Raw genomic sequence first — 12584 nt, 5'->3', positions numbered from 1 at the left:
TTCTTTACCACATCTGTTTACTACAGAAAGCTCTTATTCTAATGTTAGTCCCTCTCAGCTTGATCAGTTTGTTGATAGTACTGCAGGTTTGCTGAGAAGTACTCTAGACTCGATTGCCCCCTTAAAAAAGAAGATTATTAAACGACAGAGGCTAGCTCCATGGTATGACTCAGAAACTCGTAACTTGAAGCAAATGTCGCGTAAATTTGAAAGAATGTGGCGATCCACCAAAACAGAAGAGTCTCGTTTACTCTGGCAAAATAGTCTTAATAAATACAGGAAGGCCCTACGGCATGCTCGAGGTGTCTACTACTCCTCTCTCATAGAAGAAAATAAAAACAATCCCAGGTACCTTTTCAGCACTGTAGCCAGGCTGACAGAGAGTCACAGCTCCACTGAGCCAAGTATTCCTATAGGCCTCAGCAGTGATGATTTTATGAGCTTCTTTAATGACAAAATCCTAAAGATAAGAGACAAAATTTGTAACCTCCTGCCGTTAACTGGTGCAGATGTATCTTTGGAAACTGCTCAAAAACCTGATGTTTACCTTGACTGTTTGTCTCCAATTGACCTTCCTGAGCTAAATTCTCTGATATCTTCGTCTAAACCATCAACCTGTCTTTTAGACCCGATTCCAACCAAGCTGCTTAAGGAAGTCTTTCCCTCAATTAGCACTTCTTTACTAGATATGATCAATATGTCTTTATCGACTGGCTATGTACCCCAGCCTTTTAAACTAGCTGTAATTAAGCCACTTCTTAAAAAGCCTACCCTTGATTCAGGCACCTTAGCTAACTATAGACCTATATCTAACCTTCCTTTTATCTCAAAGATCCATGAGAAGGCAGTCGCTAATCAATTATGTGACTTTCTTCATAACAACAGTTTATTTGAGGACTTTCAGTCAGGATTTAGAGTCCACCATAGCACTGAGACAGCACTTGTGCGCGTTTCAAATGATCTACTTACTGCTTCAGACAGAGGACTTCTCTCTGTACTCGTCCTGTTAGATCTTAGTGCTGCTTTCGACACGATAGACCATCACATCCTGTTACAGAGATTAGAACATTTAATTTAAGTTTGTTTAAATCTTATTTATCAGATCGATCTCAGTTTGTTAATGTTCATGATGTGTCCTCTATGCACACCAAAGTTAGTCATGGAGTTCCACAAGGTTCTGTGCTCGGACCGATTCTTTTTACCTTATATATGCTTCCTCTGGGTAATATCATGAGGAAACACTCCATTAATTTTCATTGTCATGCAGATGATACTCAATTATACTTATCTATGAAGCCAGACGAAACGAATCAGCTATCTAAACTAGAAGCATGCCTTAAGGACATAAAGATCTGGATGACTAGAAACTTTCTGCTACTTAATTCAGACAAAACTGAAGTTATTGCGCTCGGCCCAAAACACCTTAGAGACTCTTTCTCTAATGATATAGCTGCCCTAGATGGCATCAGCCTGGCATCCAGCACTACTGTTAGGAATCTGGGAGTTCTATTTGACCAGGATATGTCATTCATCTCCCACATAAAACAAATATCAAGGACAGCCTTCTTTCATCTTCGCAACATGGCAAAAATCAGACACATCTTGTCTCAAAACGATGCAGAAAAACTAGTCCATGCATTCGTTACTTCCAGGTTGGATTATTGTAACTCGTTACTATCAGGCTGCCCTAATAAGTCACTAAAAACTCTGCAGCTGGTACAAAATGCTGCAGCACGTGTGCTGACAAGAACTAGGAAGAGAGATCACATCTCTCCTGTATTAGCCTCTCTGCACTGGCTTCCTGTAAAATCTAGAATAGAATTTAAAATCCTTCTTCTTAATTACAAAGCTCTTAATGGTCAGGCACCATCATATCTTAAAGAGCTCATAGTGCCATATTACCCCTCTAGAACATTGTGCTCCCAGGATGCAGGCCTGCTTGTGGTACATAAAGTCTCTAAGAGTAGTGTTGGAGGTAGAGCCTTCAATTACCAGGCCCCCCTCCTCTGGAACAATCTACGAGTCAAGGTCCGGGAGGCAGACACCCTCTCTTCTTTTAAGAGTAGACTTAAAACTTTTCTCTTTGATAAAGCTTATAGTTAGGGCTGGCTCAGGCTTGGACTAGCCCATAGTTATGCTGCTATAGGTTTAGACTGCCGGGGGGATCTGACACACCAAGCTCCTCTCTCTCTCTCTCTCTCTCTCTCTCTCTCTCTCTCTCTCTCTCTCTCTCTCTCTCTCTCTCTCTCTCTCTCTCTCCGTTTCCGGTGTGTGAGCGTGGTGGTGGAGGAGTGTGAGTGGCGTGGAGAATTCGAATGGTTTCTATCACCTGGTTTCTGGTTTCAGTGTTTTTCTGCTGTATGTGTGTGATCAGGTAAGAGTATTTCTATTAAATCTTTTAGCGGACTGTTCCCAGATTGATCTGCTGGGTTTGAGTGTTTGTTTGGAGGAATGGCATCCGCCGAGACGTCACCCCCGTCTATCCGGCAGGGAGTCCGGATAGTCCCCCCAGACGTAAATGTGTGTCTGTGGAGGAAGTTCTGCTGGCTGTGGGAGAGCAGGTGGGACATGACAACCTGTGCTTTTTCCTCCCGCATGAATAAAGGTGTGGTGGTGTTTATGAAGACGGAGCCGCTGGTCTTTAATCTCATCGAGAGTGGCGTGGTGCTCCGTGATTTGTTTGTACAGGTGTCCCCGCTGTCAGTGCCCTCCACGCGGATCACCGTCTCCAAGCAGAAGCAGGCTGCTAACGCTGCTAACACTGCTGAACCATTTGGTGACCTGTTTCGGGCTGCGCCCGCGGCTGACGCCACGTCCAAGCAGCGGTGCCCGCTGCTGGGGCAGCGATGGGTGCAGAAGTGGATTATGCTCCTCATGCTGCTGTTAACTCTGAATCATTTAGTGTAAATGATGAGTCATTGAGAGAGGCTGTAGAGATGCAGGTGTGTGCAGCAAATAATGTTCAGCCAGGTAAGTTTAGTGATGTGTCTGTAGCTGCTGTAAACCTGAGAAGCTCTCAGTCTGCAGCAGATAATGTTCAGGCAGGTAAGTTTAGTGATGTGTCTGTAGCTGCTGTAAACCTGAGTAGCTCTCAGTCTGCAGCAGATAATGTTCAGGCAGGTAAGTTTAGTGATGTGTCTGTAGCTGCTGTAAACCTGAGTAGCTCTCAGTCTGCAGCAGATAATATTCAGGCAGGTAAGTCTAGTGATGTTTCTGTAGCTGCTGTAAACCTGAGTAGCTCTCAGTCTGCAGCAGCTGAAGGTGAATCCCACCTTAATGATGAGGAGGCGGCTCCCGTCAGCAAAGGAGGTGTTCAGACAGGGTGTAGTCAGGCTTCATGTGATGGAGAGGACATGGAGGAGGACTATGACTCTGATAACACTGAAACCTCTAACAGAGGCACAGACCTCTATACCTTAGGGGAAATAAATTGTTTCATGGATGAAACATTTAATAAAAAAGCTGTGAAGGTGAGTGATTACTTCAGTGACACAGAGAAATGTATTAAATCAGTCATCACTCTGAAGAAACAGGTAGGTTTTGACCTCCTGGACGAAAAGAAAAGGTTCAGACTAAAGAAACACATCACTAATCGGAGAAAAGTAAAGAGTAAAACGGTCCGTAAATCTCGAAGATAAAATGATCATGCATCACAAGGTGTTTCTTCTTTACAGTTGTTTGCTTGTTTCTGTCTGTCTGCTCTTTCTGTCTCTTTTTTCTATGGGGAGCCGTAGAACAGGATCTCTTAACATTAATGGTGGGAGAGACAGACATAAAAGAGCTCTGATATCTGAGGTCTGTGCTCAGAAGAGGATTGATGTGCTGTTCCTGCAGGAAACACACAGCGATCCATCTGATGAGACAGACTGGGCTTTATGGTGGGACGGTTCCTGTAAGCTCAGCCATGGCACTAACGTCAGTGCAGGTGTGGCTGTTTTATTCAAAGCCTCTGCTAATGCTAAGGTGCTATCCTGCAGTGAGGTGGTGCAGGGCGGCCTGCTGGTGGTCAGAGCAGAGATAGAAGACTCTGTGTTTGTTTTTGTAAATGTTTATGCCCCAAACATTGGTTCACAGAGAGTAGCTTTCTACTCTCTGTTAAAAAACGAGCTGATGGCTTTCCATCAGGACCAAATTATCATCGGGGGGGATTTTAACTGCACTTTAGACTTCACCATAGACAGGATAGGAGAGGAACCTCACCCACAATCATCCTGGTCTCTGAGCTCTGTCATCTCCCACTGCGATCTGTTAGACACCTTCAGAATCAAACACCCTCAATCCAGACAGTACACATGGGTCAGAGTCCATAACAACACAGTCCGTGCAGCCAGACTCGACCGGTTCTACATCTCTAAAACCCTCAGCCCCAAACTGGTTCAGTGCCACATCATCCCGGTCGGCTTCACGGATCACCACTTTGTTAGCTTTGAGCTAGCTCTGTCTCCAGGTCAGAGGGTGAAGTCCTGCTGGCATTTTAATAACAAACTGCTTCAGGACAGTGCTTTCTGTCAGAGCTTTGAGGTGTTCTGGGAGCAGTGGCAGAAAAAGAAAGCTGACTTCGGTTCCTTGAAGCTGTGGTGGGAGGTTGGAAAGGCACAGATCCGTGTCTTCTGCCAGCAGTACACCTCTCACTTCTCTGCCCACTTGAAAGCAGCTGTCAGAAACCTGGAGTCTGATATTAAGAACATTGAGGAAGGCTTACAGCGCACCACCACTACTGGTTCACAGCTGCGGGAGAAGAACACAGAGCTGAGTTCCTTCCTGAGGGAGAGAGTGAAGGGAGCCCTGGTCCGGTCTCGTTTCCTGCAGCTGAAGGACATGGACGCCCCAAGCTCCTTCTTCTTTAACCTGGAGAGGTCTGTGGCCCAGAGGAAGCTGATGTCCTGCCTGAAGCTTCCAGGGGGCAGGGTAACGACTGACCCAGCTGAGATGAGGAGCCACGCTGTGGATTTCTATGCAGACCTCTATGGAGCGGAGGACTGCAGCGTTGAGTGCAGCGAGGAGCTCCTGGAGGGTCTTCCTCAGCTCAGCGCGGAGGAAGCAGCTGCTCTGGACACCGAGCTGACTCTGCAGGAGCTGACTGTAGCTGTGGGTCAGATGGCTTCAGGTCGAGCCCCTGGGATTGACGGGCTGTCTGCTGACTTTTTCAAATGTTTCTGGAACATTGTTGGAGCTGATCTCCATGCTGTGCTGCTCGAGAGTTTGAGGACAGGATCTCTCCCGGTGTCCTGTCAGAGGGCAGTACTCTCCTTGCTGTCAAAGAAAGGAGATCTGGCACTTTTAAAAAACTGGAGGCCAGTAGCCCTCTTATGCACAGATTACAAGATACTGTTGAGAGCTCTGTCCAACAGACTGAGAGACTTTGTGGGTAACATTGTTCACCTGGATCAGAGCTACTGTGTCCCGGACAGGACGATTATGGACAATGTTTTTCTGATCAGGGATGTGATTGATGTGTGTAACGTGTATGATGCAAATGTTGGGATTGTGTCTTTGGATCAGGAGAAGGCATTTGACCGGGTGGACCACTCTTATTTGTTTTCTGCACTCAGGGGTTTTGGTTTTGGTGACGGGTTTGTATCGTGGCTTGGTTTGTTGTACAGGGGTGCACAGTGTTTGGTGAAGATGGGGGCAGGGTTGAGCCGGTCAATCCCTGTACAGCGAGGGATCAGGCAGGGCTGCCCCATCTCTGGCCAGTTATATAGCTTAGCTATTGAGCCCTTGCTGTGCAGGTTGAGGGGTCGGCTTAGCGGGTTCTCTCTACCCGGGTCCTGTGGCGTTGAGGGTCCCCTTACAGTCTCTGCATATGCAGATGACATAAACATCTTCATCTGCGGCCGGGGGGATGTTCAGTGTCTGCAGGACACCCTGTCCCTGTATGAGAGGGCAACGTCTGCACGGGTGAACTGGGCTAAGAGCGAGGCTTTGTTGTTGGGTCAGTGGAGAGATCAGGCAGTGCCCAGTCTGCCTGGGGGTCTTGAGTGGGGGAGGGAGGGGCTGAAGGTGTTGGGGGTATTTTTGGGCACTGAAGGGTTTCAGAGACAGAACTGGGAGGGATTAAAGGAGAAAGTGTGTGCACGGTTGTCTAAATGGAAATGGTTGCTGCCGCAGTTGTCGTATAGGGGAGTATAGAGTCCTGGTCGCCAATAACTTGGTCGCCTCGACTCTCTGGCACAGACTCGTGGCTCTGACACCACCAGAAGGATTGATGGAGGACATTCAGAGGACAATAGTGGACTTTTTCTGGACTGGTAACCACTGGATCAGGGCAGCAGCTCTTTACCTGCCAGTGGATGAAGATAGGCAGGGGCTCATCAACATCAAGGCCAAGATTGCCTCCTTCAGACTGTTCACAGCACAAAGGCTGCTCTATAACTGTGGTCCCAGTTGGCTGGATACAGCTCAGCTGCTGCTGAGGAGAGCCGGACGTTTTGGATACGGTAAACAGCTGTTCCTGCTGCAGCCTGAGGGCTTGGACCTTCCTGGTCTGATGCCGTTCTACAGCTCAGTACTGCAGGCATGGCGGATTGTTACGGTTTCTCGCGTGGCTGGGGAGACTGCGGGCATGTGGTTTTTCGAGGAACCCCTGTTTTTCAACGGCTTCATCAGGACTCAAACCCTTCAGTCAGCCACCCTGTGGTCCAGCCTCAGGGGGGCGGACTGCACCAAACTTGGTCACCTGATGAGGATGACGTCTACCTCTGTGGACTTGCTGAGAGAGAAGACCAACATCACATCCACCAGACTGGTCCACAGGGTGGTGGAGGAGGTCTGTGCTGCATTTCCGCAACCTCTGAGGACCTTTGTGAGGAACCATACTCTGTGTGGCCAGTGGTCTGAGGGCAGCGAGTATGGGTTTCCCTCCCTGTCTATTGCCCCAGCAGTGGGGGGGTGGCAGGAGGGGGCTGGTCAGCTGCTGTCCCTCAGAACCCCTCTCCTGGACAGGTTCCAGGAAGCAGGGAAGAAGGCCCTCTACCAGGTGTGCGTCAAGGTCCTCCATGTCCGGTCCTTGTCAGGGATGAGAGTCGAGGTGGGCTGAGTTCTTTGGTCCAGACGTTTCCCCAAAAGGCAGCTGGCGGTCCCTGTACAAGCTGCCCGTTGAAAAGAGGACAGCTGACCTCCAGTGGAGGATTGTACACGGGGCAATAGCTATGAACAGATACAGAGCACACATTGATCCTGGGGTGGGAGAGGGCTGTTTGTTCTGTCCTCAGACTGAAACCTTGTCTCATTTTTTTGTTGTGTGTCCGAGGCTCGCTCCTCTGCTTGGCCTGTTAAAAGAATGGTTTCAGGCTCTCGGGGAGACATTTTCTATTGTTTTGTTTGTGTTTGGACCGAGATACTCGGTCAAAAAAAAGAGTATTCACACTCTGATGAACTTCATCACTGGTTCTGCTAAGTTAGCCATTTGGCTAACAAGGAAGAACCAGGCCCTGGGAGTCGGCAGCGTGCAGCCGGTGCCGGTCCTACAGGGTCTGTTGAAGTCCCGGCTGAATGTTGAGTTTTTGAATTATAAAATGACGAACAGACTGCAGACTTTTAGCCAAGTATGGGCCGTTGCAGATGTTCTCTGCTCTCTGAGGGGTGATGGAGAACTTGTTGTTAAAACCCCTTATCACTCCGGGCATTTTCAGCTAAAACGCCTAGAAAAAGCATTGAAAAAGTAAATAAAGGTCTGTTTTTGAATCACTTGGGGTACATGCATGGGTTTTGGCTTGTTTGAAAGGTAAGACTCTGAATTTCCTCCTCAAACAGTCAGAATCACTGTCAGTGCTACTGGCATTGAGTTATTTAATTTGGAACAACACAGAAATTAGAAATTTTTATTGTCGCCTGAATTTTTCTTTGCAAAAAAAGCCTGCAGAGGATCACACTTACAGGTATGACCTGGAAAACAACATAGGGCCCTAGCAAAAGTTGTAAACTTGTCTCAGTCCAAAGTAGATAAGAATAACACAAAAAATTAATTTGTTTACAGCTGTTTTTCTAAAGGTTGGTCCATGCGTTTCCAAAATGGACCACTTGGAGACTCCAAAGGACCCATGCTAACCAAGGCCACATACTGAGGATAAAATGACTATAACTTTTGAATGCTTCAAGCTACAGACATGGTTCAGGGCTCTAATGAAAGGTGACACTTAAAGGTACCCTATCCCAGATTCACTGTCAGTACTTCTGACACAGAACTATTGAAGCATAAACAACTTTTTAGTGCACTTTTATCCTTTTGAAACTAAACTTGTGCATATAAAAGAGTCAAAACAAGTGCTAGATGAAAAACATAACAGCCCCCCACTAGCCCCCCTCCTCTGTATGCAAATTCACAGCCTGTTGGTAACATGGCAGCCATTGGAACAGTCAGAGCGAGATCAAAGCACAACGGCACGTCCCAGGACGAGCACTTTACTGGCGTCTTTGCATGACACTGCCTGCACTTCAGCCGACAAAACGCATTCGCAACTCAAACTAAGACTTATTTATGTAATAATATACAGTTATATATGTTATATTACACACACGTACACCTGCAGGTCAGCAGACGCACAGGGAAAACGATCGACAAAATGCGCATTCATAACTCTAAATAAGGGTTATTTATTTATAACTATAAAGTAATATATATATAATATATATAAATATATATGTGTAAGTTATACAATATAATCATTACTTTGAGGGGTCAACAGTCCAAAACAACGGCTCTAAGACAGCTCTCTCTGTTTACGCACCTAATGCGCACAGACGCAGCCAGCTCAGCCTCATCACTTTTCCCTTTACGCTCCCCCCTCCTTGGCTTGCATCTACAGTTACCCAGACACATCATATATTGCCGTGTTCAGAATTTCATTGGCTTTCAGCTGATGTCAATCACACTTTGTTCGGTTGCATTTGGCTGGCTCTGCCTTCAGTCAAAGAGGAACAGGCACCTTCCTTCAACGCCAACTCTCGTTGGCTACTGTAAGCTGAGAATCAGTAATGGAAGCTCCTATTGGTTCAAATAAGACCTCTATAGAAAGCTAAGAAGCTTGCCTCCATTTTGATATCGGAACGGAGCGGTATATGAATATATTACAGTAAATACACGGGGAAAAGAGCCATTTCTGACGGCCGATTAGTAACGACGAACGGCAATCTATGAATACTTATTGATGGAATAATGCTTTTGGACTAAATACTTTACTGGATTATATCATCTGGACCTTTAGCAATGTACCAGGAGTGAATTTATGAAAAAAATATGCATCAGTGGAATACAGTGAGCCTTCATTGGTGAGTTACGTCAATTTAGTAATTGTTTGTTTATGTATTGTTGGCGTTAATTGCACCCGCTGTGGTGATTGGATCTTTTAATGGTTTATATCAATAGAATCTTGAGAATCTTAGCTTTCTAACGTAGTGACACATGAGTGACAACATAAAGTAAGCATCGTAGCAGATATGCAAATGTTGCAGTGATCGCCATGACGGCCCGTTGGCGGGCCGTAGAGTGGTAAGAGGCTACTATGTGATTTTTTGCTGATGAACATTTTGTTGGTGTCTTTTGGTTTTTCTTTGATTGTGTGAGCTAAGAGACATTTAGTCTCTTTTTTATTATTGTTGTACATTTATGAGTTTTCCCTTTTGAAAATTGAAAATAAAGGGTGTTTTAAAACTCAAAACTCTGTCTCTCTATCTCTCATCTCTCTCACCTCTCTCCCTCTCCCTCTCTCTCCCTCTCTGTCCCTCTCTCTCTGTCATATTAATGCAGCTCATTAACTCTGTATCTTCTGGTCCCATTAACATCACTAACCATAAATCTTCCGGGAGTTCTCGTGCTCCCTTGTCTTGAAGGTTCCTGGGGATCGTTGCTGCAGACCACCTGCTGCTGTGGACCTGCTCGACTGCAACAACTACTAACCTTCCCCATAGTATCATTATTGTTGCTGCTAATGCTAATAGTAAACCTGTTGACTTCAACTGTTACAATTACGATTACCTCAGCCTTTATCATTACTCTGCTTCTCTCGCTAATTTATTTATTTATTTATTTTGCTAATCTTCACCCTAGTCTACCACTATTATTGGCATTGTAACCATAAGTATGTGTCTGTTGTTGTTGATGTAACAAGGACATATGTTGTTGTGGTAACAAGAACATATGTTGTTGTTGCTCTCTTTGCCTGTCTCTATCCTGCATCTCCTTCTATCCCATTTTCGGCCCATCCAGTCGAGGCAGATGGCTGTTCAACATGAGTCTGGTTCTGCTCGAGGTTTCTGCCTGTTAAAAGGAAGTTTTTCTGCCAATGTGCCGAATATTGCTAAGTGCTACTCATGGTGATTCACGTTGGGCCTCTCTTTAAATAACATAACAAAGAGTCGGTCTAGACCTGCTCTTTCTGTAAAGTGTCTCGAGATAACTCTTTGGCGCTATAAAAATAAAATTTGATTTGATTTGATTTGATTTTGATTTGATTTGATACAAAAAACCCAAAATGTAATGGCCCAACCTGACCCGCGAACATTGGCAAAGTAACAAAAACATGAACACCACACAAGGGTCAGATTAGTCATACTGAACTGAAACAATGAACTAAAAACACTTCATTGGTCAATCGAGCTTAGGGGAACTGAAGAGTTGAATAATAATTACTCATGGGTTTTGTCTATGAGCAACACACATGACACATAGTAATTTGATCCATTGTTCATATAAAGATATTGATTACAGCAGATTTGCAAACTGAACTTAGTAACTAACTTGTTCACTAACCCTCCTGTATTGGCCTCTTACAGTCGCCAAACAAGCCCACCGTTCCTCAGGAGAAGATCCGACCTTTGACCAGTTTGGACCACCCTCAGAGCCCATTCTATGACCCAGAGGGAGGAGCCATTACCCCTGTAGCAAGGGTGGTTTTGGAACGCATTGCTAGAAAGGTAATATGATGTAATATGTATCAAAATTGTAGGCTTTGTGTGTGTTGTAGCGTGAATCGCCTTGACCTTCATTCTGCATCTTTTTTACAAAGTATTCTGATCATTGGAACAGACACATGCAGAGTCTGTAAGAAGAGTGCTGTTACAAATGGTCAATATAGGTACCAACCATCCCCCAAGTTTACGACCCTTCTCACATTCCAGAGAAGATAACTCACATGCTGACACATCCTTTCTGCAAAGAATATAAGGACTAAAGTGACTGATTCTCCTATGCAATTGAAATGTACTTAAAGTAATGTTATGTTGAGCTAACATATTTTAAAACTGTGTAAATTGTTTTAATGTGAATCTGAAACTGCAGTTCTCCTCCTCCTGATCACACCTCCTCCTCATGTCTGTCTGCTAACAAAGGAAGACCACATGTGGACAAGTGAGATCATTTAATCCATTCATGTGATGTGCAGAAAGGTTTACCTGTGCATATGCAGACATGTACGTGTACATGTATATACTTTTTGTCGTCATAATGGATGTTGCCATCAACCTTGTTTTTTAATTATTTAGTTCATTTAATCCCTTTTCAACAGGTTTTATTCAACAATTAATATAAAGTGTTTGGTATCGTTCTTTAGTTGACAGAGGCCAACTTTTAAATATGGAAGAATTAAATATGTGAAGTAGGCAATATTGATTTTAATGCTTTAAAAGACATAATCTCAATCTCAGAGCCTTCTCCTCATGGGTGTGGCTGGAGAGGGACCACAGAGACCAGACCCCTCTGGTCCCAAGATTATAGAGCTCCAAGCAACTTCCTCTTGGTCTCTTCTCCTGTTGGCTCTTCGTCCTGTCTCTTGTCCCGTTACTCTTGTCCTGTTACTCTTGTCCTGTTACTCTTGTTCCTGACTCCTCTGAGTTCTCTTTCCCCCCTGGGGGGGGGAGGGTTGGCCACATGGCCTGTCCCAGGTTCTGCTGTCAGCTCATGCAGCCTGAACCTCTCCTGAAGTCCTAAGCCGTCAAGTAGCCTTATTGTGTACTGGGCCGCAGTACGCCACCAGTATCACCGTGCTGATCCCGTGCTGCACTGAATGGGTTGAAGAAGCCGAATCCAGCAACCTTTAAAGGAGACTTTGCACAAAAGACACTCCCGAACGATGTCTGGCAAAACTGCAACAGACCTCACCCCAGCCAGAGAAAGGGGGGTGAAGATGAAGATGATTCAGCTACCTGCTGAGCCGGAGAGAGAGAGAGAGATGGAGAAACCCGTTTCAAGCCGAATCGGCCACGAGGGACGAAAGTCGTCCTGAAAAGGCCCGAGCGCCAAAAGAGAGCCTGCTGCCACACCCATCAGATGATCATCAGGTGATTCAATTACATCTCCCATGTGTTGATGCTTGATGCTAAATTAACTAGGATTAATTACAGTGTGTTCGCTGTGTGTTCGCTGTGTGTCTATGTCTGTCTGTGTAAGTGCACTTGAGAAATGAAATTTAAAAAAAAAAATCTGATATTGGTACATTTTGGTCAGTTAGAATAGGCAACTGCCTGTTACCACGGGATCGGCTATGGCCCAGTGGTAGAATCGGTCGTCTCTCAAACGGAAGGTTGGGGGTTCAATCCCTCACTGCTACAGACACATGTCGAAGTGTCCTTGGGCAAGACACTGAACC

General features: G+C 45.5%; 1 protein-coding gene across 1 annotated transcript in view; it reads left to right on the top strand.

Annotated features, from left to right (window-relative positions):
* The window catches only part of spon1b (spondin 1b), a 93731-nt gene that overhangs the window by 54534 nt on the left and 26613 nt on the right, over positions 1-12584 (top strand). The window contains exon 9 of the mRNA XM_069685729.1: positions 10774-10914. Coding sequence (XP_069541830.1) covers positions 10774-10914 — 141 coding nt within the window. The remainder of the gene's footprint in view (positions 1-10773; positions 10915-12584) is intronic.

This window comes from Semicossyphus pulcher, unplaced genomic scaffold (genome assembly GCF_022749685.1).
Source record: "Semicossyphus pulcher isolate SPU_LCO1_2020_fin unplaced genomic scaffold, fSemPul1.0.p SCAF_8, whole genome shotgun sequence".
In the NCBI taxonomy this organism is placed as follows: domain Eukaryota; kingdom Metazoa; phylum Chordata; class Actinopteri; order Labriformes; family Labridae; genus Semicossyphus; species Semicossyphus pulcher.
The sequence above is the reverse complement of the archived record's forward strand: the minus strand, read 5'-3'. Positions and strand labels throughout refer to the sequence as shown.